At 56.7% G+C, this 25,087-nt stretch overlaps 1 protein-coding gene across 3 annotated transcripts in view; it reads left to right on the top strand.

The window, feature by feature from the left end:
* HTR2C (5-hydroxytryptamine receptor 2C) overlaps positions 1-21,946 on the top strand; it is a 268,006-nt gene extending 246,060 nt beyond the window's left edge. For 2 of the 3 annotated variants that reach the window (XM_064159662.1, XM_064159661.1), the window contains 2 exons: positions 4,744-4,944; positions 16,934-21,946. In XM_064159662.1, coding sequence (XP_064015732.1) covers positions 4,744-4,944; positions 16,934-17,766 — 1,034 coding nt within the window. In that variant the 3' untranslated portion in view covers positions 17,767-21,946. The remainder of the gene's footprint in view (positions 1-4,743; positions 4,945-16,933) is intronic. The other variant, XM_064159663.1, reaches the window with a different exon arrangement.
* The last annotated feature ends 3,141 nt before the right edge of the window (positions 21,947-25,087 follow it).

Genomic DNA, 25,087 nt, shown 5'->3' with positions numbered 1-25,087 from the left:
CTCATGGGGGTTCTCTTTTAATGCTTCCTGCCCAGGGCACACCACTAGCTCCTAGCTGAGACAGCTGATTGTAAGAGGAGACACTTTGCTGTCCCTGGAAGTATCCTCAAGTGATCAGGGAATCACAGAATGGCTCAGGTTGGAAGAGTACCTCAGAGAGCATCTACTCCAACTCCCCTGCCACGGGCAGGGACAGCTCCCACTAGAACAGGTCCTGACCCTGGTCCTGAACACCTCCAGGGAGGTTGTGCAGCACAGAAGCATAGAATGAGATCAAAGATCAGATCCCATTCGGTGCCTTCTGTGCTCCACAACCTCCCTGAGCAGCCTGTGCCAGTGTCTCACCTACCTCACTGCAAAGAACTTCCTCCTAACATCCACTTTCAATCTCCCCTCTGCTCATTCCTCCTCCTCCTGCCATTCCCAGACCTTGTCAATAGTCCCTCCCCAGCCTTCCTGTAGCTCCCTTCAGGCCCTGCAAGGCCACTCCAGTGTCTCCTGGAAGCCTTCTCCTCTCCAGGCTGCACAGCCCCAACTCTCTCAGCCTGTGCTCAGAGCAGAGCTGCTGCAGCCCTCTCAGCATCTTGGTGGCCTCCTCTGGCCTGGCTCCAACACTTCCATGTCCTTGTGCTAGGGGCTGCAGAACTGCCCCCAGGAGTGCAGGTGGGGTGTGAGGAGAGCAGAGCCAAGGGGCTGCAGTCTAACCCTGCTCTCCCTCAGCTTCAAATCATTCGCCCTTGGCCTGTCTCTAGACACCCTCAGCAAAAGCCCCTCTGCAGGGAGGGTGGTGAAACACTGGCACAGGTTGCCCAGGGAGGCTGTGGATGCCTCCTCCCTGGAAGTGTTCAAGGCCAGGCTGGATGAGGCCCTGGCCAACCAACCATATGGAGTTGAGAGCCATCAGTGCCTTCCAATCTGAGCCATTCCATGGTTCCATGCCCTGGCTCACTACGGGGAGATTGGACATGATGAGCTCTGAGGGTCCTTTCCAACCCACTGCCTTCTGCCTCCATTGCAGAGAGCTGTTGAGGTGCTGGAAGGTGTTGAGAGCAGGGCAGCAAGGCTGGGGAGGGGCCTGGAGCACAGCCCTGTGAGGAGAGGCTGAGGGAGCTGGGGGGGTGCAGCCTGCAGCAGAGGAGGCTCAGGGCAGAGCTGATTGCTGCCTGCAGCTGCCTGCAGGGAGGCTGTAGCCAGGTGGGGTTGGGCTCTGCTGCCAGAGCCAGAAGGGGATACAGCCTCAAGCTGAAGGTTTTGTGAGGTACTCAGCACTTCTTTGTGGGCTGTCCACTGCTAAGATGAGCTGATGTGTCCATCTCCTCTGCTCTGCTCCTTGGGAAGGGCTCCTGGGATACTGGGACAATTTGCTGTAATCTCCCAGAATCACAGAATGGGCTGGAAGTGACCTCCAAAGCTGACCCAGCCCAGCCCCTGCACTCAGCAGGGACATCCCCACTAGAGCAGGCTGCCCACAGCCCTGCCCAGCCTCACCTTCAATATCCCCAGGCATGGAGCCTCAACCACCTCCCTGGGCAACCTGCTGCAGTGTTCCAGCAGCCTCCTGGTGCAGAACTTGTTCCTCACAGCCAATCTCAACCTGCTCTGCTCTCATTTCAAACCACTGCCCTCAGCCTGTCCCTGCAGCCTTTGGGAACAGTCCCTCTGCAGCCTGCTTGTAGCTCCTTCAGGTACTGAAATACTGCTCTAAGGTCTGCCTGGAGCCTTCTCTTCTCCAGGCTGCACAGCCCCAGCTCCCTCAGCCTGCCCTCAGAGCAGAGCTGCTCCAGCCCCTGATCCTCTTTGTGGCCTCCTCTAGAGCTGCTCCATCAGCTCCGTGTCCTGGCTGCGTGGAGGGCTGCAGAGCTGGGTGCAGCACTGCAGGTGAGGTCTGAGCAGAGCAGAGCCCTCCCTCTGCTGCCCAAGCTGCTGTGGGGGCAGGCCAGGATGCCTGCAGGGCACATGTCAGCCACTCCAGCCCAGGTGCTGTGCAGGGAGGCCTGCAGCCCTCGCTGCCTGGCAGGGGGCACAGGGGGGGCAGTGGTGTTTAGCTGGGGGTTGGGCTGGGCAGAAAGCTTCAGCAGTGCCCAGGCAGGGGGCTGCTGAGGCCACATCTGGACTGTTGTGTCCAGTTCTGGGCTCCTCAGGTCAAGAGGACAGGGAACTGCTGGAGATTGTCCAGTGGGGGCTGTGAGGATGCTGAGGGCCTGGGACATCTGTGTGATGCTGAGAGCCCTGGGGCTGCTTACCCTGGAGAGGAGGAGGCTGCCAGGGGACCTTCTGAATGATAGCTCCATCTGAGGGGTGGGTGTCAGGAGGATGGGGCCAGGCTCTTTGCAGTGCTGGCCTGTGGTAGGACAAAGGGCAGTGGACACCAACTGGAACTAGGAAGTTCCTTCCAGGATCTGAAGGGGGCTACAAAAAAGCTGGGGAGGGACTTTTGAGGCTGTGAGGGAGTGTCAGGAGTGGGGAGAATGGAGCAAAGGTGGAGGTGGGGAGAGTGAGGCTGGAGGTGAGGAGGAAGTTGTTGAGCAGGAGAGTGGTGAGAGGCTGGAATGGGTTGCCCAGGGAGGTGGTTGAGGCCCCATGGCTGGAGGTGTTTGAGGCCAGGCTGGCTGAGGCTGTGTGCAGCCTGCTCTAGGGTAGGGTGTCCCTGGGCATGGCAGGGGGTTGGCACTGGCTGCTCCTTGTGCTCCCTCCCAACCCTGACTGGTTCTGTGACTCTATGAGGAGAGACTTGTTTGGTGTGAGGGTCCCAGAGCCCTGGAGCAGCCTGCCCAGAGAGGTTGTGGAGTCTCCTTCTCTGGAGGCTTTCAGGGCCCAGCTGGGTGCATTCCTGTGTGACCTGCCATGGGTGACCCTGCTTTGGCAGGGGGCTTGGGCTCAGTGATGTCCAAAGGTCCTCTGCAGCCCCTACCATTCTGTGCTTCTCTCTCAGGAGAGCTGCAGGCAGGCTCTGAGTGGAGCAGATGCCCTGCAGCCCCCTGCAGCCCGTGCAGAGCACAGTTTGCCTTGGTGAAGATAAGGAGCAGAGGCTGGGAGAGGACCAGAGCAAGAGTGGTCACTTGGAGACAATGCCAAATTAAGGCTCCTTTGCCTTTAGCTGCTGCCCACGGGAACTGTCTGTGGGCTTATGGAGTGTCCACAGCCAGGGAGTGCCCACAGAGGAGCTCTGTGAGAGGCTGTGGTCAGAGGGACAGAGCCTGGTTGGAGGCCTGTGGCTGGTGCTGCCCCCAGGGGTTGGCACTGGTGCAGCCCTGTTCAACATCTGCATCAGTGACCTGCATGAGGGCACAGAGGCAGCAGTGGCAGCAGTGGCTGACAGCCCTCAGGCTGTGCTGCCATCCAGTGAGACCTGGGCAGGGAGAAATGCAATGAGCCCCAACAAGGACAAGGACAGAGTCCTGCAGCTGGGGAACAACAGCCCCATGGAGCAGTGCAGGCTGGGGCTGAGCCACTGGAGAGCATCCCTGGGGAGCAGGAGCTGGGAGTCCTGGCAGACAGCAGGATGGATGCCCTTGAGCCAGCAGTGCCCTTGTGGCCAAGAGAGCCAAGGGCATCCTGGGGTGCACGAAGAGGAGTGTGGCCAGCAGGGCAAGGGAGGTTCTCCTGCCCATCTACTCTGCCCTAGGGCAGCCACCAGCACCAGAAGAAGGGGACACAGCCTGAAGCTGTGCCAGGGCAGGTCTAGGCTGGATGTTAGGAGGAAGTTGTTGGCAGAGAGAGTGATTGGTATTGGAATGGGCTGCCCAGGGAGGTGGTGGAGTTGGCCCCTTCCAACCCCTCCCATTCTGTGATTGCCCCACTCGTGTGTGTGCCCCTTCCTGGCACTGCACAGCTCAGCCCTCCCCAGGAGTTCTCAGAGCCTCCCAGGCTTTCTCAGCCCTCCCTAGGAATTCTCAGCACCCCCCAGGAGTTCGCAGCCCTCCCCAGGCACTCTCACCCCCCCCCCCCCAGCCTCTCTGAGCCCTCTCCAGGCATCCTCAGTCCTCTGCAGGCACTCTTAGCCCTCCCCAGGCACCCTCATTCCTCCCCAGGCACTCTTAGCCCTCTCCAGGCACCTTCAGCCCTCCTGAGGCTCTCTGAGCCGTTCCTAGGCTCTCTCACTCTCCCCAGGCTCTCTGAGCTCTCTCTCCCCAGGCTCTCTGAGCTCTCTCTGCCCAGGCTCTCTGAGCTCTCTCCCCCCAGGCTCTTTGAGCTCTCTCCCCCCAGGCTCTCTGAGCTCTCTCCCCAGGCTCTCTGAGCTCTCTCTGCCCAGGCTCTCTGAGCTCTCTCCCCCCAGACTCTCTGAGCTCTCTCCCCAGGCTCTCTGAGCTCTCTCCCCCCAGGCTCTCTGAGCTCTCTCCCCCCAGGCTCTTTGAGCTCTCTCCCCAGGCTCTCTGGGCTCTCTCCCCAGGCTCTCTGAGCTCTCTCCCCCCAGGCTCTTTGAGCTCTCCCCCCAGGCTCTTTGAGCTCTCTCCCCCCAGGCTGTCTGCGCTCTCTCTCCCCAGGCTCTCTGAGCTCTCTCTCCCCAGGCTCTCTGAGCTCTCTCTCCCAAGGCTCTTTGAGCTCTCCCCCCAGGCTCTCTGAGCTCTCTCTCCCAAGGCTCTTTGAGCTCTCCCCCCAGGCTCTCTGGGCTCTCTCCCCAGGCTCCCTGAGCCCTCTCCCCCCAGGCTCCCTGTGCCCTCTCTGCCCTCAGTGTTTCCTTTTCTCTCTGTTTTTTTTTGTTGTTTTGTTTTTCCTTTCATTTCTTTTCTCTCTATGTTTCAGATTATGCTTGGCCTTTGCCTAACCAGTTGTGCCCTATCTGGATTTCCCTAGATGTGCTCTTTTCCACTGCATCCATCATGCACCTCTGTGCCATCTCTCTTGACCGGTACGTAGCAATCCGCAACCCCATTGAGCACAGCCGCTTCAACTCCCGCACCAAGGCCATCATGAAGATCGCTGCCGTCTGGACCATCTCCATAGGTAAGCAACCTGCTCCTGCTCTCACCGGCCTCAGGGAGGGATGCTCTCGCTCTCTCCGTTCCTTGAGGGCTTGTTCTTGTAGCGGATGGTCAGAACAATGCCCACACACACCCTCCCCCCGCCCCCGGCTTGCCTGCCGGGATGGAGTAAGTGATGGCTGGGAAGGAGGCTGGGCTGGGTCAGGCACCTCGCTAAGGAGTCGTTTGTCAGGGCAGCAGCGCTCCCAGAGCTCAGACAGCTCTGCTGTGGGGCAGATCAATATGCCAATGGCAGCAGTAATGCAGACAAATGGTTCCATAAAGCTGCTGAGCAAACACAGCAGAGAGCAGGGGGAGAAAGGGCTGTGGGAGCCTGTGAGGCACCGCAGGGCACAGTGCAAGGTCCTGCCCCTGGGTCAGGGCAGCTCTGGGTAGCAGTGCAGGCTGGGGTGAGGAGACTGAGAGCAGCCCTGCAGAGAAGGCCTTGGGGGGGCTGGTGGGGGAGGAGCTGGGCAGGAGGCAGCACTGGGCACAGGCAGCACAGGGGCCAAGGGCAGCCTGATTTGTATTTAAAATGCTGTGCCCTGCAGGGAGGGCACTGTCCCCTTGGACCCTGCTCTGCTGAGGCCACAGCTCCTGTGCTGAGCTCAGTTTGGGCACTCAGTGCAAGAGAGATGTGGAGGTGCTGGAGCCAGAGCAGAGGAGGGCAAGGAAGGGCCTGGAGAGTAAATGTGCTGAGGAGAGGCTGAGGGAGCTGGGGCTGGTGAGTGTGAAAGAGAGGAGGCTGAGGGCAGAGCTCATGGCTGGCTGCAGCCACCTGAGAGGAGGCTGTGCAGAGGCTGCTGCTGGGCTCTGCTCACAGGTGACTGGGAACAGAACAAGAGGGAATGGCCTCAAGCTGAGGCTGGGCAGGCTTAGGCTGGACAGTAGGAAAAAGTGCACCAAATAAATCTTTCCTCATCTCCAGCCTGACCCTCCCCTGGCACAATATCAGGCCACAGATGAAATAATGACCACTGAGGAGAACAGCTTGGAAAGGAGGAGGAGTTGCTCTTTCCCTTTGCATGCTGCTGGCTTGCAGCCCTCAGCAAGGCAGAGGCTGCTCTGTTTGCTCCCCAGCACCCAGAAGTCTCTAGGGAGAAGGTTTTGCTCAGTCACTCAGCAGGGTGCAGTACACAGGGCTGTGGAGGGCCACCCTGGGCAGCACTTCCCTGCCTGTGCTGGGGAGGGAGATGCACTGCAGCTGTACCTGTGTGCTGTGCTTTGCTGGGGCTGTAGCTGAGAGGGTGTGCAGGGTGTGTGGGCTTGGTTTGTTCTCTGTGCTCTAGAAACAAGTGGCCCAAGGGAGTCTCTGCTTGCATCCTTTGTTGTTTTGTTTCTGAAGACACAGACAGAACTGATGCTCCCCAGAGACTTTGCTCAGGGCACTGAGATGTTGCTGGAGTTCCACCCTCCCCACGGCATGCAGCAGGGTTTGCCCAACAGGCTGCATGCAATGGAGAATGAAAAGCACCCTGGGTTGTGGGCTCCTCACTAAGGGACACTGAGGGTCTGGAGAAGGGCCTGGAGCAGCTGGGGGTGAGGTAGAGGCTGAGGGAGCTGGGGATGTGCAGCCTGCAGGAGAGGAGGCTCAGGGCAGAGCTCATTGCTGCCTGCAGCTGCCTGCAGGGAGGCTGTAGCCAGGTGGGGTTGGGCTCTGCTGCCAGGCAGCCAGCAACAGAAGAAGGGGACACAGCCTGAAGCTGTGCCAGGGCAGGTCTAGGCTGGATGTTGTTAGGAAGTTGTTGTCAGAGAGAGTGACTGGCACTGGAATGGGCTGCCCAGGGAGGTGTTGGAGTGGCTGTGGCTGGAGGTGTTGCAGCCAAGCCTGGCTGGGGCACTGAGTGCCATGGTCTGGTTGGTTGGGCAGGGCTGGGTGGTAGGTTGGGCTGGCTGAGTCTGGAGCTCTCTGCCAGCCTGCTTGGCTCTATGATTCTATGATTCTAAGCACCTGCTGTGTTCCATCTTAACTGCTGGGGCCTTGTGCCTTGTGCCTTGTGCCTTGTGCTGGAGCTAAGATTTGCTCAAGACCATTGCATGAGACTGGATCTATGGTTCTGTGATTCTGTGATTCTGTGAAATGGCTCCAAGCTGCCCCAGGGGAGGCTCAGGCTGGAGCTCAGGAAGTTATTTCTGCACTGGAAGGCTTCTCAAACCTTAGCACAGGCTGTCCAGGGCAGTGCTGGAGTCACCATCCCTGGGGGCTTCCAGCAGCCTGTGGAGCTGGTGCTGAGGAACCTGGTTTGGTGCTGAGCCTGCAGTGCTGGGCTGAGAGCTGGTGCTGAGGGACCTGGTTTGGTGCTGAGCCTGCAGTGCTGGGCTGAGAGCTGTGCTGGGTGGGCCTGGGGGCTCTGCCAAGTGGATGTGCTGTGTGACTGTGGCTCTGCAGCTCTGTGGCTGTGTGGTTCTGTGGCTCTGTGGATGCATTCAGCCTATTTTAGCATCAGCATTTTCACTTCATAAATTGATTTAGAGTTGTGACAGGGACAGGAATAAACTGAACATGATAGGAAGGAGGAGAGCACAGCCCAAGTGTCTCGTTGCAGTCTCCCAGCTCTTACCTCCCAGGCATTTGGAAGGGCCTGATGCAATCCGAGCAGCCATCAAGAGGCTGCAATAAGTGAAGTGAATGAATTCTGCCTTCAGTATGGCCAAAGAGTTTGTGCAGCTCTGTGCCTGCCCAAGTGCCCAAGCCAGAGCAGCACTCGGGGCCGGGCTGGGCTGTTTGCCTGCCCCAAAGCCTGCTCAGAGGCACTGCAGCAGCTTTCAAATGCATCCCATGCAAAGTTCCTGGGGCAGAATGGGAAATAGGAGGTGTAAAAGCAAGTGACTGATCTCAATTGAGCAGCTCTTGCATTCCACTTCCCTGAGAGCAAAATGCTTCACAGAGATTCACTGCTCGTGGAGTGAGGAATTTGGCAGGCTGCAGAAGCCTAAACCTGTGATTAGGCTTTTCAGCAGGGCAGCACAGCAGAGCCCTCCTGGCTGCTGGCAATGGCTTTGCCAGTGGGTCTCTTCCAAAGCCCTTTGTTCCAGCTTCAAGCACATCACAGCCAGTTGTCCTCTGCTACAGCAGATGGAACCTGAGCAAGAGGCCTTTGTGCTCAGCTGGAGAAAAAGTGGGGGCTGGAAAGCTGGAAAGTTCTGGGTGGGCTTCTGAGGATGAGTTCTGTGAGGGAGAGAGCTGTGCTGAGGCTGGAAAGAGAAATGCAGGCTGCAGAAATAGCCACACAGCTGACAGTGGAACAGCCCCCGGTGGCAAGCCAGGCTGGGGGAGGGGGTGATAGAGAAGGCCTGGGGGTGCTGGTGGGGAGAAGCTGGGCAGGAGCCAGCAGTGGGCACTGGCAGCACAGAAGGCCAAGGGCAGCCTGGGCTGCATCCAAAGCAGTGTGGGCAGAGGTGGTGAGAGGGGATCCTGCCCCTCTGCTCTGCTCTGGGGAGACCTCAGCTGCAGGGCTGGGGCCAGCTGTGGGACCCCAGCACAGGAGAGGCCTGGAGCTGCTGGAGAGGGTCCAGAGGAGGCTACAAAGGTGATTAGAAGGCTGCAGAACCTCTGCTGTGGGCACAAGTTGAGGGAGCTGGGGTTGTTCAGCCTGCAGAAGAGAAGGCTCCAGGCAGAGCTCAGAGCAGCCTGCCAGTACCTGAGGGGGGCTCCAAGCAGGGTGCAGAGGAACTGTTCCCAAAGGCTGCAGGGACAGGCTGAGGGCAGTGGTTTGAAATGAGAGCAGAGCAGGTTGAGATTGGCTGTGAGGAACAAGTTCTGCACCAGGAGGCTGCTGGAACACTGCAGCAGGTTGCCAGGGAGGTGGTTGGGGCCCCACGTCTGGAGATACTGAAGGTGAGGCTGGACAGGGCTGTGGGCAGCCTGCTCTAGAGGAAGATGTCCCTGCTGAGTGCAGGGGCTGGGCTGGGTGAGCTGTGGAGCTGCCCTCCAAGCCAGAGCAGTCTGTGGTCCTCTGCCTCTTTGTGAGCTGGCTGCCAGAGCCTCAGTTTTGAAACTCAGACTTTGCACTCTTGCCAAGGTTTTCACCAGTAGCAGGTGGCCTTAGCCACCTCCCCACCCCTGCTCTCTGCTCTCAGGAGGGTGACCTTGGGCCACCTCCAACGAGGGGGTCTGCATGCAGCTCTGTTAAGGTCTGGGCTCCTCACTCCAAGAAGAACACTGAGGAGCTGGAGCACCGTGGGAGTGCTGGAGCTCTGGAGCAGGCAAAGGTGGCCTCAGATCACTGAGTCACAGATGGCATTGGGCTGGAAGGGACCCTCCAAGGGCACCTTGTGCAGCCCCCTGCAGGCAGCAGGGACAATGCCCACCACATCAGGTTGCTCAGAGTCCCATCAAACCTGAGCTGGAATGGCTGCAGGGATGGGGCCTCAAGCACAGCCCTGGGCAGCCTGTGCCAGGCTCTGCCCACCCTCACTCTGCACAACTCCCTCCTCATGCCCAACCTAACTCTGCCCTGCTCCACTGCCAAACCACTGCCCTCAGCCTGTCCCCACAGCCCCTTCTGAGCAGTCCCTCCCCAGCCTGCCTGCCGCTCCCCTGCAGATGGTGACCTGCAGCTCTGAGCTCTCCCTGGACCCAGAGGAGCTCTGCCAAGCTGGAGGAGGTTGGTTCCCAGCTAGGCTGAAGGAAGGCAGTTCCCAGCAAGGCCAGAATCATAGAATCACAGAATCAACCAGGTTGGAAGAGACCTCCAGGCTCAGCCAGTCCAACCTAGCACCCAGCCCTAGCCAGTCAACCAGACCATGGCACTAAGTGCCTCAGCCAGGCTTTGCTTGAACACCTCCAGGGACGGTGCCTCCACCACCTCCCTGGGCAGCCCATTCCAATGCCAATCACTCTCTCTGCCAACAACTTCCTCCTAATATCCAGCCTATACTTCCCCTGGCACAACTTGAAACTGTGTCCCCTTGTTCTATTGCTGGTTGCCTGGGAGAAGAGCCCAACCCCACCTGGCTACAGCCTCCCTTCAGGCAGCTGCAGGCAGCAATCAGCTCTGCCCTGAGCCTCCTCTGCTGCAGGCTGCACCCCCCCAGCTCCCTCAGCCTCTCCTCATAGGGTTTGTGCTCCAGGCCCCTCACCAGCTTTGTTGCCCTTCTCTGGACATGTTCCAGCAACTCAACATCTCTCTTGAATTGAGGAGCCCAGAACTGGACACAGTACTCAAGGTGTGGCCTGACCAGTGCTGAGTACAGGGGCAGAATAACCTCCCTTGTCCTGCTGGCCACACTGCTCCTGATGCAGGTCAGGATGCCATTGGCTCTCTTGGCCAGCTGCTCTCTCAGCCACAGCACTGCCTGCTCCTGAGCTGAGGCCAGAATTACCTGCAGGGCCCTGCAGATCAGAGGGAAGGAATCAGTGCAGCCTGCTGAGCTGGCATCCAGAGCCCTCTTCCCGTGGAGGCACAATGCAGAGCCCTTCCCAGGCTCTGACCTGCTCCTGCCCAGCAGGGAGGGTGGATTACACACCAAGGGCTCTATAAGGCCTCCCCAGGTTTCACTCTCTGATATCCTGTGTTAAGCACCTCCTCGGTACAGAGAACCACAGAATTAAGCAGGAGAGCAGAACCAAGGGGCAGAATCCCCTGCCCTGCCCTGCTGCCCACACTGCTCTTGCTGCAGCCCAGCCCTGCCCAACCAACCAGACCATGGCACTCAGTGCCCCAGCCAGGCTTGGCTTCAGCACCTCCAGCCACAGCCACTCCACCACCTCCCTGGGCAGCCCATTCCAGTGCCAATCACTCTCTCTGACAACAACTTCCTAACAACATCCAGCCCAGACCTGCCCTGCCACAGCTTGAGGCTGTGTCCCCTTCTTCTGCTGCTGGCTGCCTGGCAGCAGAGCCCAACCCCACCTGGCTACAGCCTCCCTGCAGGCAGCTGCAGGCAGCAATGAGCTCTGCCCTGAGCCTCCTCTGCTGCAGGCTGCACCCCCCCAGCTCCCTCAGCCTCTCCTCACAGGGCTTTTCCTCTGTTTTCTTGGGTTTTTCGGTGTGTATAAATGCCAGGAGGGTGGCAGGGAGGTCCAGAACCCTCCTGCATCAGCTGAACCCTTGCCATGGACCACAGGGGACTTTGGATCCCGAGACACTGCTGAGCTCAGGTACCTGTAGCAAAACCTGACCCTGGCTGTGCTCAGCCCTGGCAACCCCACACGTGGAGAGGCAGAGCAAAGCCATGTGCAAGCCTCTGCTTCCCTTAGTGAGGTTGTTGTCCCTCAGGGAACTGAAATGTCTCTTGCCTGGGAATGTGGGGAGGAATGAATGGAAGCTGCTTCCTGCCTTAGTGGGAAGGACCATCAGGGATTCCATCTTCCAGGGAACCTCTGTCAGTCCCGTGGGAGTTTGCCAAAGAAAGGAAGGTCTTAGAGAGAAAAAGATCTTGCACAAGAAGAGAAGGCACTAAACAGAGAGAGATCTTAAATCCCATGGGGATTTACTAAAGAAAGGAAGATCTCAAAGAGAAAAAGATCTTAACCTGGGAGAGATCTTAGGGAGAAAAAGAAGGTCCTAATCAGGAAGAGAAGCTCTTAAGCAGGAAAAGCTCTTAAGGGAACTAAAAAGAAGAAGATACTAAGCAGAAAAGAAATCTCTTAAAGAGCAAAGGCAGACATGGGAAAGGAGATCCTAAGCAGAACAAGAAGATCTTCAACAGAAAAGGCAGACAGGAGGAAAAGGAGATATTAAACAGGATAAGAAGACCTTGAAGAGGAGACCTTGACCAGAACAGGCTGCTATTGACCAGGAAACAGGGAGACATTAAACAACAGAGCAGTATCAAACAACAAAAAGAAGATCTTAAAGAGCAGAAGACCTTAACCAGAGTTGGTTTTCACTTCAGTCTGCATTCTGTGAGTGTGGATGTGCACCTCCCAGCTTGCTCTTGCTCTGGCAAGGCAGTGAGTGCTTCACAGAGCTGTGTTTGCACTCATTTGGGGGTCGTTTTATCTGTGCAGAGCATCTCTTACTCCACGTCCAGAGCATCATCTCTGCCTCACTCGTGAGCCCCAGGGCTCTCAGCCTCTGCAGTCCCTTCAGCATCCTTGTAGCCCTCCCTTGGACTCTCTCCAGCAGATCCCTGTCCCTCTTGACCTGGGGAGCCCAGACCAGGATGCAATATTCCAGGTGGGGCCTGACCAGGGCAGAGCAGAGGGGCAGGAGAATCTCCTTCCATCTGCTGGCCACACTCTTCCTAATGCCCCCCAGGACCCCATTGGCCTTCTTGCCCACCAGGGCACATTGCTGCCCCATGGATGTTCTCCCCAGCCCCCCCAGGTTCCTCTCCACAGGGCTGCTCTCCAGCAGTCACCTCCCAGCCTGTCCTGCTGCAGTTTATTCTTCCTCCCCAGGTGCAGGACTCTGCCTTGTCCTTGTTGGAGCTGCTTTGGTTCCTCTGTGCCCAGCTCTGTCTGCCCAAGTCTCTCTGGATGGCCTCACAGCCTGCAGCTGTCTCAGCCAAGCCTCCCAGCTTGGTGTCAGCAGCAAAGCTGCTGAGCAGACTCTGTCTGTCTGTGCCCTCAGCAATGGCACTGACGAAGATGCTGAGCAGGACTGGACCCAGCACTGATCCCTGGGGGACTCCACTGGGTACAGCTCTGCAGCTGGACCTGCACTGTTGAGCACCATCACTCTTTGCACTCTGTTGTATGCCAGTTTCTGACCCATCTCCCTGTCTGTTTGTCCATCCCACACCTCCTGAGCTTGCTCACAAGGGTGTCACAGGAGACAGTGTCCAAAGCCTTGCTAAGGTCAGTGCAGACTCCATGCTCTGCTCTCCCTGCAGCTGCCCATCTGGTTGCAGCCTGCTGGGATGCTCTCAGGTTAGCCAAGTCTTATTTCCCCTTGGTGAATCCACCCTGGCTGCTCTTGATAATCTTTTTCTCTTCCAACTGCTGAGACATAACATGCATGTGGGAGCAGTGCTGCACATTCAGCAGTGCTGCAGGGGTGCATGTGGGAGCAGTGCTGCACATTCAGCAGTGCTGCAGGCCTGCTGCCAGCTGAACCACTGTGTGCTGGCAGCTCCTCCAGCAGCATCCTTCTCCCTTGTGGGGTGGGGTTCAGAGTGGGGAAGAGGAGGCTGGGGGCAGAGCTCATTGCCTGCAACTAACTCTCTGCAAGGAGGCTGCAGTAAGGTGGGGGTTGGGCTCTTCTCACATGCAATAGTGACAGAACAAGAGGAAATGGCCTCGAGTAGTGCCAGGGAACGTTCAGGTTGGGCATAAGGAAAGCTGTCTTGTCAGCAAGGGCTCTCAGGCACTGGCACAGGCTGCCCTGGGAGCTGGTGGAGTCCCCATCCCTGGAGCAGTTTCAAAGACTGATGGATGTGGTGCTGAGGGATGTGATGCAGTGGCAAAGCAGCAGTGGTGACACTGTGAGCTCCAGGGGAGCTTGGACTTGACGATCTCAGAGGTCTCTTGCAGCCTCAGCAGTTCTATGATGAAGTAAATGCATCTGGATTAGAGCTACTCAAAATGATTTCCTTCTTTGACTCTCACTCCACCAGGACAAGCCAGCAGCTGGCTGTGTGGGGGGCAAATAAGTGCTGTGCTTCAGGCTGGACAAGCTGTCTGCTCTGCCCGGGCACCACAGGGCATGGACTGTGGCCACCTGCAGTGCCCTCCATGCGGGACTGCTCCCTGGCTGCCTGGAATCCAGGGCAAAGCAGCTGTGCTGGGGGATGCTGGAGGGGAAGAGGCATCCAAGAATGCTCTTAATCTCTTCTGTGCCATGAAGCCCATGGCTCTAAAAAGTGCTGTGCCTCCAGGGTAGACCAGCAAGTGCCTTCCCAGGGCTGTTAGCCTGCATGGGGCTGAGGAGGAGCTGGGAGCTGTGCTCCACTTGTTCCTGTGTTCTATGTTATAACTGAGTCCTTTAAATCCACCTCACTTTCAGCTGGAGGGCTTGGAGCTGGGCTGCTGATTCCAGACTCTCATGTCAACCTGATTACAGTTTTAGCTGCTTTTCTGCTCTTCTGTTGCCTGCTGCTCCAGTTTCAGCCCTGGATTCAGGTCAGAGGGGTAGGAAGCAGGAGGCTGCATGCTGCAGCTTCCCATCTGGCTGTGTAACTGACTCCTCTAAGAACAGGAGCAAGGCTGTCTCTGGGCTGCTCCTCAGTTTCACACTGCCTAGGGCGGATGTTGCTGGGCAGAAGAGCTTGCAGAGACCACACTCTGCTTGCACTGAGGTAGCTGATGAGGACCCAGAAAGCCAGGAGGCAGTGGCTGGAAAAGGCATTGGCTGGGTGGCTGCACTCAGAGAGCTGTGGCCAGTGGCTCAGTGTCCAAATGCAGACCAGTGACAAGTGGAGTCCCTGAGGAGTTAGTACTGGGACCAGTGCTTCTCAACGTCTTTGTTGGTGACATGAAGAGTGGGACTGAGGCAGTCAAGGTGTGAGGCCAGCTGACAGGCTGGAGGGAAGGGATGGCATCCAGAGGGACTTGGACAGGCTGCAGGGGTGAGCCCAAGTCAACCAAGGGCAAGGTCCTATGCCTGGGTCAGGGCAATCCCAAGCACAAATACAGGTTGGACAAGAAGTGGCTGAGAGCAGCCTGCAGGAGAAGGCCTTGGGGGTGTCAGTTGGTGCCAAGGTGCCCAGCAGCCAGCACTGGTGGCTGCAGCCCAGAGCCAGCTGTGTGCTGGCTGCAGCCAGAGCAGGGAGAGCAGCAGCACAGGGAGGGGATTCTGCCCCTCCACTCTGCTCTGCTCAGCCCTCACCTGCAGCACTGCCTCCAGTGCTGGGGAACACAGCACAAGAACCACCTGGAGCTGCTGCAGAGGGGCCAGAGGAAGCCACCAAGGTGATCAGAGGCTGCAGAAGCTCTGCTGTGGGGACAGGCTGGGAGAGTTGGGGCTGTGCAGCCTGGAGAAGAGAAGGCTGCAGGGAGAGCTCAGAGCAACCTTGCAGTGCCTGAAGGGGCTGCAGGAGAGCTGGGGAGAGACTTGTGACAAGGGCTGGGAGTGTCAGGCTGAGGGACAATGGTTTTGAGCTGGGAGAGGGGAGAGTGAGAGTGGAGAGGAGGAAGAGATTGTTGAGACTGGCACAGGTTGCCCAGGGAGGCTGTGGCTGCCCCTGCCTGGAGGTGCTGCAGGCCAGGCTGGATGAGGCCTTGAGCAAGCTGTGCTGGTGGGAGGTGTGACTGCCCATGGCAGGGGTTGGGTCTTTCATGCTTCTGTGTCCATGATCCCATGGCAAAGTGAACACTTTTGGCTCAGGATTATTGTGATGCCTTTCAGAAGCTCTCTTCTCAATCCCTTAGCTGCAATTCTTTTGCATGTTGTTAATTCTCCTCTTTGTTGCTGTCTGCTCCATGTCAGTGATTTCCACACCCCTCCAAGCTGGCAGGCACAGAGTGGCCAGCTGGGGCAGAGCAGGCTGATGCCTGCCTTTGCTACACGCACCCACAGCCTGCAGGGCCTGCTGGAGAAAGACCTTGCTAGAGGAGTTGTGCTGTGTTTGCTATGCTGGCTGCAGCTGCTCCTGCAGAGTCGCAGGACATTGGAGGCTGGAAGGGACCTCCAGAGATCATCCAGCCCAACCCCACCCTGCCACAGCAGGACACACAGGGCAGGGCACACAGGAATGCATCCTGGTGGGGTTGGAAAGTCTCCAGAGCAGGAGACTCCATAGCCTCTCTGGAAGCCTGCTCCAGGGCTTCCAGTTTGCATCCACTGCTTCTTGGCTTACTGTTGTGCACCACTGAAAAGAGCTTGGCCCCAGGCACTGACCCCCACCCCTCAGCTATTTGTGCTCACTGATCAGATCTGCTCTCAGCCTTCTCCTCTCCACACTAACCAGCCCCAGGGCTCTCAGGCTCTCTCCACAGGAGATGCTCAAGTCCCCCACTCATCCTCATGGCTCTGCACTGGGCTCTCTCCAGCAGGTCTCTGTCCCTCCTGAGCTAGGGAGTCCAGAACTGGACACAGCATTGCAGCTGTGGTCTCAGCAGGCAGAGCAGAGGGAGAGGAGAACCTCCCCAGCCCTGCTGGCCACACTTTTCCTGCTGCCCCCCAGGATGCCCTTGGCCCTCTTGGCCACCAGGGCACATTGCTGCCCATGCAGAACTTGCTGCCCACCACCACTCCAAGGCCTTTCTCCTGGCAGAGTGTTCATGTCCTGGAGCTGCTCTCTCAGGAATTGTCCATGTCCTGGAGCTGCTCTCTCAGGTTTTGTTCATGGCCTGGAGCTGCTCTCTCAGGAGATGTCCATGTCCTGGAGCTGCTCTCTCAGCAATTGTCCATGTCCTGGAGCTGCTCTCTCAGGTTTTGTTCATGTCCTGGAGCTGCTCTCTCAGGAATTGTCCATGTCCTGGAGCTGCTCTTTCAGGAATTGTCCCTGTCCTGGAGCTGCTCTCTCAGGAGATGTCCATGTCCTGGAGCTGCTCTCTCAGCAATTGTCCATGTCCTGGAGATGCTCTCTCAGGTTTTGTCATGTCCTGGAGCTGCTCTCTCAGGAATTGTCCATGTCCTGGAGCTGCTCTCTCAGGTTTTGTTCATGTCCTGGAGCTGCTCTCTCAGGAGATGTCCATGTCCTGGAGCTGCTCTCTCAGGAGTTGTTCATGGCCTGGAGCTGCTCTCTCAGGAGATGTCCATGTCCTGGAGCTGCTCTCTCAGCAATTGTCCATGTCCTGGAGCTGCTCTCTCAGGTTTTGTTCATGTCCTGGAGCTGCTCTCTCAGGAATTGTCCATGTCCTGGAGCTGCTCTCTCAGGTTTTGTTCATGTCCTGGAGCTGCTCTCTCAGGAGATGTCCATGTCCTGGAGCTGCTCTCTCAGGAGTTGTTCATGGCCTGGAGCCACACTCTCAGGAGTGCTGTTAGGTGAGGTCTGCCCCTTCCATCTGGGAGCAGTGCCCCCTGCTTGTGCCAGCTTCAGCCAGCGTGCAGGAGGCCTGCAGGAGCTGCCTGCCCTCTGCTCCCTCTCCAGAGCCCCCACCCCTGCAGGTAACAGTCTCTTCTCTGGTCTCCTTCCTCTAGGAATATCTATGCCCATTCCAGTTATTGGTTTGCAGGATGACTCCAGGGTGTTTGTCAATGGGACCTGCGTCCTCAACGACGAGAACTTCGTCCTGATCGGATCCTTCATGGCCTTCTTCATCCCCCTCATCATCATGGTGATCACCTACTGCCTGACTGTGCAGGTGCTGCAGCGGCAGGCGATGGTGTTCATGTGCGGGGAGGCGTCCAAGCAGAGGAGGAGCAGCGTCAACTGCCTCAAGAAGGAGAACAACCCAGAGCACATCTCCATGCTGCACAACCACGAGGGGGCCTCCCACCTGAACTCCCCGGTGAGCAAGGAGGCGGTGCTGTTCCGCAAGGGCACCATGCAGTCCATCAACAACGAGCGCAGGGCCTCCAAGGTGCTGGGCATCGTCTTCTTCCTCTTCCTCGTCATGTGGTGCCCCTTCTTCATCACCAACGTCATGTCTGTGCTGTGCAAGGAGGCCTGCGACAGGGCCCTGCTGGGCGAGCTGCTGGACGTCTTCGTGTGGGTGGGCTACGTGTGCTCCGGGGTCAACCCCCTGGTCTACACCCTCTTCAACAAGACCTACCGCAGGGCTTTCTCCAGCTACATCCGCTGCCGCTACCGGGGCGGCCACAAGGCGGCGCTCAGGCAGAACCAGTGCCTGAACGTAGCCTCCACCGCTCTCTACGGCAAGGACCTGACTCTGACCAGCTACCGCAACGGCAACGACTTCAACAGCGTGGAGCTGGACGAGCCCGAGGAGGGCCTGGAAATGCAGCCTGGCACTTCAGAGCTCTCTATAAACAGCTGTAACGTTGTGAGCGAAAGGGTGAGCTGCGTCTGAAGGTGCCCCCTTGGTCCCTTTGCTTTCTTTTCTTTGCTTTTTGGGTTTGGGTTTGGGTTTTGGGGATTTTTTTGGTTTGGCTAAGGTGTATCTGAAGGCAAAAAAGAAAACAATACATGGTGTAAAAGAAATGGTCCAAGGACAATGTAAATACTGCATTCTGAACACAGCTATTTTTTTTTTTTAAGACAAGCAAAAAATACCCCCCCAAAAAGAAGGGAAGTTTGTCCCTCCAGTTGGGTACTGAAAATCCCATCTATGAATGCACTGCAGCGAAGGTTAAGGCTCTGTATTTGCTGTTAACTCTCAGTGACCTTGCATAATGTCATGGACACACAGACCCCCCCCCAAAAGAAAGTCTGAATTCCTCTTCCAATGCATGAGCAAAAAAAGAAGCAGCCCAGAACCCCTGACCTGCCGGCGCTGGCTGCTCCCCTCAGGGGTGGCTGCGGGGGCGCGGAGCGGCACGGCGGTGGTCAGCTGCGGGACACGCTCCCCCGCGCCCAGCAGGACCTCTCTCTTTGCCAGCTGGCAGTGATTCTGGGCCCTCAGCCTGGGCTGCGCTGTGCCAGGCTGCACGGAGAGCTGGCGGAGGGACAGCACAGCAGCCCGCGGCTCTGCAGGCACCTGGCCCGACACGGCCTGCGGGGGGTATGGCTTGCTGGCATGCTGGGCACCCTGGCGCCTCAGGGCACCTCGGGTAGAGTCCTATTCCCTCTCCAGTCCACTTCCCTTCTTTCCAAGGGATGTCTGATAGATTTTGACTCCCCCTCCGCAATCCTCTTCTTTCCAAGGGATCTCTCCTAGATTTCTATTCCCTCTCCAGTCCTCTTCTTTTCTTCCCAAAGGGTCTCTGATAGATTTTGACTCCCCTTCCAATCCTCTTCTTTCCAAGGGATCTCTGCCAGAATTTGGCTCCCTCTCCAGTCCTCTTCTTTCCAAGGGTTCTCTGCTAGATTTTGACTCCTTCTCCAATCCTCTACTTTGCTTTCCAAGGGATCTCTCCTAGATTTCTATTCCCACTCCAATCCTCTTCTTTTTTTCCCAAAGGATCTCTGCCAGATTTTGACTCCATCTCCAGCCCTCTTCTTTACTTTTCAAGGGACACCTGATAGATTTTGACTTCCTCTCCAATCCTCCTCTTTTCTTTCCAAAGGATCTCTGCCAGATTTTTACTCCTTCTCCAACCATTTCCTTTCCAAAGGATCTCTCCTAGATTTCTATTCCCTCTCCAGTCCTCTTCTTTTCTTTCTAAGGGATCTCTGCTAGATTTTGACTCACTTTCCAATCTTCTTCTTTTCTTTCCAAGGCATCTCTGATAGATTTCTATTCCCTCTCCAATCCTCTTCTTTTCTTTCCAGGAGATCTCTGATAGATTTTGACTCCCTCACTCCCTCTCTAATCCTCTTTCCAAGGGATCCCTGCTAGATGTTGACTTCCTCTCCAATCCTCTTCTTTTCTTCCCATTCCCCAGGAGGCTCCAGCTCTCCTCAGGAAGGGTTGCACCCAGTTGTGTGTGACCCTGGCTGGGATCACTTGCACACTCGTGGGAGCAGTGTGAGAAGCCTTAGTCATCTGCTTCAACCAGCTGACAAATGCAGACCTTCAGATTTATGGGAAGCCCTCCCTGGGTCTTAGAGTTAAACATCAGCTGTGGGAAGGAGCAGGCTGTGCTCAGTATGGAAGGCACTGCCTCCACAGGTTGCTTGGATGATCAGGGTCTTGGGTTGACCTGGAGAAGAGCACTCTGGCTTTGCAAGAGCTCAGTCCTCACATCTATTTATTCCTTAGCTTCTACAACATTTGGTTTTCAACCTCATGGGGCTTGCAGGATGATGATAAACCACTGCTGCAGGTGGAGAGCAGGAGCTCCTGTGCAGCTGGTGCTGTGAGCTGAAGGACACAGCAGAGAGGCATAAGCAGAGGTCCTTGCTCCTTTCTTCTGCCTCTGGATGGGGTGGGCAGAGCTGGACAGAGGATGTGACCGGAGCAATCTGCTGCTGATGTGGTTCAAAAAGCAAACAACGACCAGGGACTGGAAGGAAGCAGACCTGGAGCTGGTCTACGTGGAAGATTAATCTGAATCAAGCTTTCAATTTGCTCCAGTCCATTTGACTCCCCAGGCACATGATAGGGTATTGTATTAATACCACTGAGAGCTGAGCCAGAGCAGCCACGGTGGCACTTAAGGCAGCTTCAGTAATTTGCTTTTCATTCACACCATAGATACTTTGAATTAACTTCCCTCTCTGCCTCCAAAACATCCTGTCTTCCTGGCACTGTGCCCCTAGGGTGATGCCTTCTGTGCAGTTCTCCTTCTGTGGAGTGCTGTCCACAGCCAGATTCTACCTGCAAGTGTTTGACATCTTCATTAACTAAGCCAGATGCTGCAGTGGCCACCCAACAACAATGCCTTTAGCACCAAGCTGCAGCAAGAGAAATGTGGCCAGCAGGGTGAGGGAGGGGATTCCCCACCTCTACTCCACCCTGCTGAGACCCAGCCTTCAGTACTGTGTCCAGTTCTGGAGTCACTATTGCAGGAAAGATCTGGAGGTGCTGGAAGGTGTCCAGAGAAGGTCCATGAGGATGAGCAGAGGGCTGGAGCTGCTCTGCTGTGAGGAGAAACTGAGGGAGTTGTGGCTGTTCAATTTGGAGAGAAGGCTCTGGGGAGACCTTATTGTGGCCTTCCATTATCTGAAGGGGGCTTCATGGAAGCTGGGGAGGGAGTTTTTAGGGTGTCAGGTAGGGATAGCACTGGGGGGAATGGAGGAACACTAGAAGCAGGTAGGTGCAGATTGGATGTTGGGAAGAAGTTCTTCACCATGAGAGACACTGGAACAGGTTACCCAGGGAGCTGGTGGAAGCCTCAACACCCTGGAAGTTATTAAGGCCAGGCTGAATATGCCTCTGGGCAGCCTGCTCTAGTGTGAGGTGTCCCTGCCCATGGCAGGGGGGTTGGAACAGGCTGATCCTTGAGGTCCCTTCCAGCCCTGACAATTCTACCAGTCTATGATCTCTGGCTATGAAAGACTTCAGACCAGCAAAGCTTTCACTGGGCATGGGTAAATTGCAATTTGCTGGCAAGAGCTGCTTGTACCCTAAACTTGTTGTGTTCATCCCACCCAACTTAGAGAAGAAATGGGAAGTGCTGCTGTGTGCTGAGTGTGCTGCATTGCGAGCAACAGCCTCGCCGAGCCCACTCTTGGAGTACAACACATGGGTTGCCTCTGCTTCTGAGCTGTGCCAGCATGATGCACTGAGTCTGATAGTCCTTCCTCCTCCCTCATCCCTTCCTGAGAGTACTTCCATGCAGGCAGGAGGGCCAGTGTGGAGCCTACTTTCCTCCTCGCAGAAGGCAGGGGAGATGCAGCACGTTCCCCTCTGCTGACACACTCTGGGCTTGAAGGCTTGGGAACTCGCCTCTCCAAAGAGGGCTGCTAACCAGTAGGAAAAGGAGTGGCCAGAGACACAAGCTTGTGCCTTCAGGGCCTGCCCTTTGCACTGAGTCTGGTTTGATTGTCTCACGGAGCAGAGGCAGCTCAGAAAGGCTCACATTGCTTTGAAGTCCTTGGTTCACCTCGGTTCATCGCTCTCCTTTGCAGACCTGTATATGTGTGTGTATATATGTCTGACTGTGTACATATATATATACATATATAGAGAGATATATATATACAGATATATATATACCCTTAAAAGCCAACCAGAGGCTTGGAAAGCACTTAGCAATAAGCTGAACTGCAGTAACTGCTGGCACACATGTGGTGTGTGAACAGCTCATCTCCCACAGCGCCCCAAACTCAGCGGAAGGCCACGCATGGCACAGGAGCCTTCGGGTCCTACCCTTGCTGGTTCTGGGCTGTGGGCACGAGGGGAACCTGCTCTGCCTGGAGGTAAATAATGAGAGCTGAACAGAGAACTCACAGAGTTTTTGTAAAGGTTTTTAAATGAATTCCAGGGCTGTAAGTCTGGACCTTGGCTGCTCAGCTGACCTACAGCGCTTGTCCGGACAGATGGACAAGGGCACTGCCTCCTGGCCCCTGCCTTCTCTCCTGGCCAGCAAGTGAAAAGGTTTTTGGAATGGTTGAATACTGTCACTTACCCAACCTCCTTTGGGTCATTTCACATCAGGGTTTTGTGATGCTGCTATTAATTTATTAAAGAGAGTCTGTTGGTTTAATCACTTCTTCATTTCGTCTTCATGGTCTGTGAGAAAATAAACAGATGAACTTGCCCTCTCTTGCTTTCATCTCTCCCCAAGCTCAGCCCCTCCTGAATAAAAACCACCTCTGACCAAAGCCAAAGCCAAAAATGAGGGTGAGGACAACTTGCATTTTCCCCCCCATGCTTTGAGTGTGCCTCACAGCTGCTTAAACACTCAGGCCATCCCTGGAGTGCTGTGTCCAGTTCTGGGCTCCTCCATTGCAGAGAGATGTTGAGGTGCTGGAAGGTGTCCAGAGCAGGGCAGCAAGGCTGGGGAGGGGCCTGGAGCAGAGCCCTGTGAGGAGAGGCTGAGGGAGCTGGGGGGGTGCAGCCTGCAGCAGAGGAGGCTGAGGGCAGAGCTCATTGCTGCCTGCAGCTGCCTGCAAGGAGGCTGTAGCCAGGTGGGGTTGGGCTCTGCTGCCAGGCAGCCAGCAGCAGAAGAAGGGGACACAGCCTCAAGCTGTGGCAGGGCAGGTCTAGGCTGGATGTTGTTAGGAAGTTGTTGTCAGAGAGAGTGATTGGCACTGGAATGGGCTGCCCAGGGAGGTGGTGGAGTGGCTGTGGCTGGAGGGGTTGCAGCCAAGCCTGGCTGGGGCACTTAGTGCCATGGTCTGGTTGGTTGGGCAGAGCTGGGTGCTAGGTTGGGCTGGCTGAGCCTGGAGCTCTCTTCCAACCTGCCTGATTCCATGGTTCTGTGATTCTCAGCCAGTGTCAGCAGATATCCCAACTCACAGAATCACAGAATCATAGTTAGGGGTTGGAAGGGACCTCGAAAGCTCATCCAATCCACACCCCCCCCCCCCTGCCAGAGCAGGGTACCAGGTCACATAGGAAAGCATCCAGGTGAGTTTTGAGTATCTCCAGAGAGGAAGACTCCACACACACACACACCCACACACCCCATGGCAGCCTCTTCCAGTGTTCTCTCACCCTCACAGTGAAAATGTTCACATGGAACTTCCTGTGCCCAAATTTCCACCCAGTGCACCTTGTCCTGTCGTTGGGCATCACTGCAAAGAGCCTGGCTCCAGCTCTGGGCTCTCACTCCTCCCTCCCCAAAACCTGGTAACTGCAACAGTGGGGATGAAGTTATTCCTCCTCTTCTCCTTGGTGCCCACAAGAAGAACTGTTACAAAATCACCTCAGCATGAAGAGTGGGTTTTGTCCTCTGCAATTTAGCCAAAGCCAGGTTGTCCCCACAGCAGCTTTGCTTCTCCTGAGCTGTAGCCATTAACCATGGTGGTGCCTCGAGAAGCCCTTCCCTGAGCCTGCCCTGATGGGAGCAGCCTCTGGAAGCTCAAAGTTCAGCTCAGGTATGGCTTCTGCCTGCTGAGCAGTGTGTGGTGGTGGTGGTGGTGGTTTGGCTTGAGCTGGGACTGAATAAGTGAGAGCAGTTCCATGGAAATGGTGCTGGAGGCTGGAGTGTGAGCTCTTTTATCCCAGCCCAGATGGGAGATGTGTGCTGCCAGCAGGGCTCAGTGTGCACAGAGGGGCTCCACCCCAGCAGCCAGACCCTTCTGCTTCCCTGTGTTGAGCATTCCACTCACGGGGCCAGCCCTGAACCTGCCTGAGCTGTCAGGGCCCACAGCCTTCCCCATCAGTGGCCAGGAGCAAGGCTGACCATGTCTGCTCAGGCACAGAGCCCTGTGGCTTACCAGCATAGCTAACAGGTCACAGGATCACAGCTCACAGATGTCAGGGGTTGGAAGGGACCCAAAGAGATCATCCAGTCCAACCTCCCTGCCAGAGCAGGACCACACAATCTAGCTCAGGGCACACAGAACACATCCAGACAGGCCTGGAAAGGCTCCACAGAAGGAGACTCCACAGCCTCTCTGGGCAGCCTGTGCCAGGGCTCTGGGACCCTTCCAGGCAAGAAGTTCCCCCTTGTGCTGAGCTGGAACCTCCTGTGCTGCAGCTTCCATCCACTGCTGCTTGTCCTGTCCCAGGGAGCAGTGAGCAGAGCCTGTCCCCCCCTCCTGACCCCCAGCCCTCAGACAGTTACATTGATTCAATCCCCTCTCAGTCTTCTCTTCTGCAGACTGAGCAGCCCCAGGGCCCTCAGCCTCTCCTCACCAGGCAGTGCTCCAGTCCCCTCATCATCCTCATAGCTCTCCACTGAACCTTCTGTCCCTCTTAAACAAGTCCAACCCCGCTGCCAGAGCAGGGACAGAGACAGCCTCAGGCACAGCCCCACACTGCCTGCCGTGCCCCCACCAGGCACACCATGGCCAAGGCACTGAGCTGGCTCATCCAGCATAAGTTCAGGCTGGGCAAGGAGTGGCTCAGGAGCAGCCTGGAGGAGAAGGCCTTGGGGGTGACAGTTGGGGCCAAAGTGCCTAGGAGCCAGCACTGGTCACTGGCAGCCCAGAGCCAGTGCCTCATATCCACCACCACTGCCTCACATCTGCCACCAGTGCCTCATATCCACCACCAGTGCCTCACATCCACCATCACTGCCTCACATCCACCACCAGTGCCTCACATCCACCATCACTGCCTCACATCCACCACCAGTGCCTCACATCCACCATCACTGCCTCACATCCACCACCAGTGCCTCACATCCACCATCACTGCCTCACATCCACCACCAGTGCCTCACATCCGCCACCAGTGCCTCACATCTGCCACCAGTGCCTCATATCCACCACCACTGCCTCACATCTGCCACCAGTGCCTCATATCCACCACCAGTGCCTCACATCCACCATCACTGCCTCACATCCACCATCACTGCCTCACATCCACCACCACTGCCTCACATCCACCACCACTGCCTCACATCCACCATCACTGCCTCACATCCACCACCACTGCCTCACATCCACCATCACTGCCTCACATCCACCATCACTGCCTCAAATCCACCACCAGTGCCTCACATCCACCATCACTGCCTCACATCCACCACCACTGCCTCACATCCACCATCACTGCCTCACATCCACCACCACTGCCTCACATCCACCATCACTGCCTCACATCCACCACCACTGCCTCACATCCACCACCACTGCCTCACATCCACCATCACTGCCTCACATCCACCACCACTGCCTCACATCCACCACCACTGCCTCACATCCACCATCACTGCCTCACATCCACCATCACT

Source organism: Pogoniulus pusillus, chromosome 19, assembly GCF_015220805.1.
Source record: "Pogoniulus pusillus isolate bPogPus1 chromosome 19, bPogPus1.pri, whole genome shotgun sequence".
Taxonomy (NCBI): domain Eukaryota; kingdom Metazoa; phylum Chordata; class Aves; order Piciformes; family Lybiidae; genus Pogoniulus; species Pogoniulus pusillus.
Note: the sequence above shows the minus strand (reverse complement) of the source record. Positions and strands in the feature narration are given on the sequence as shown.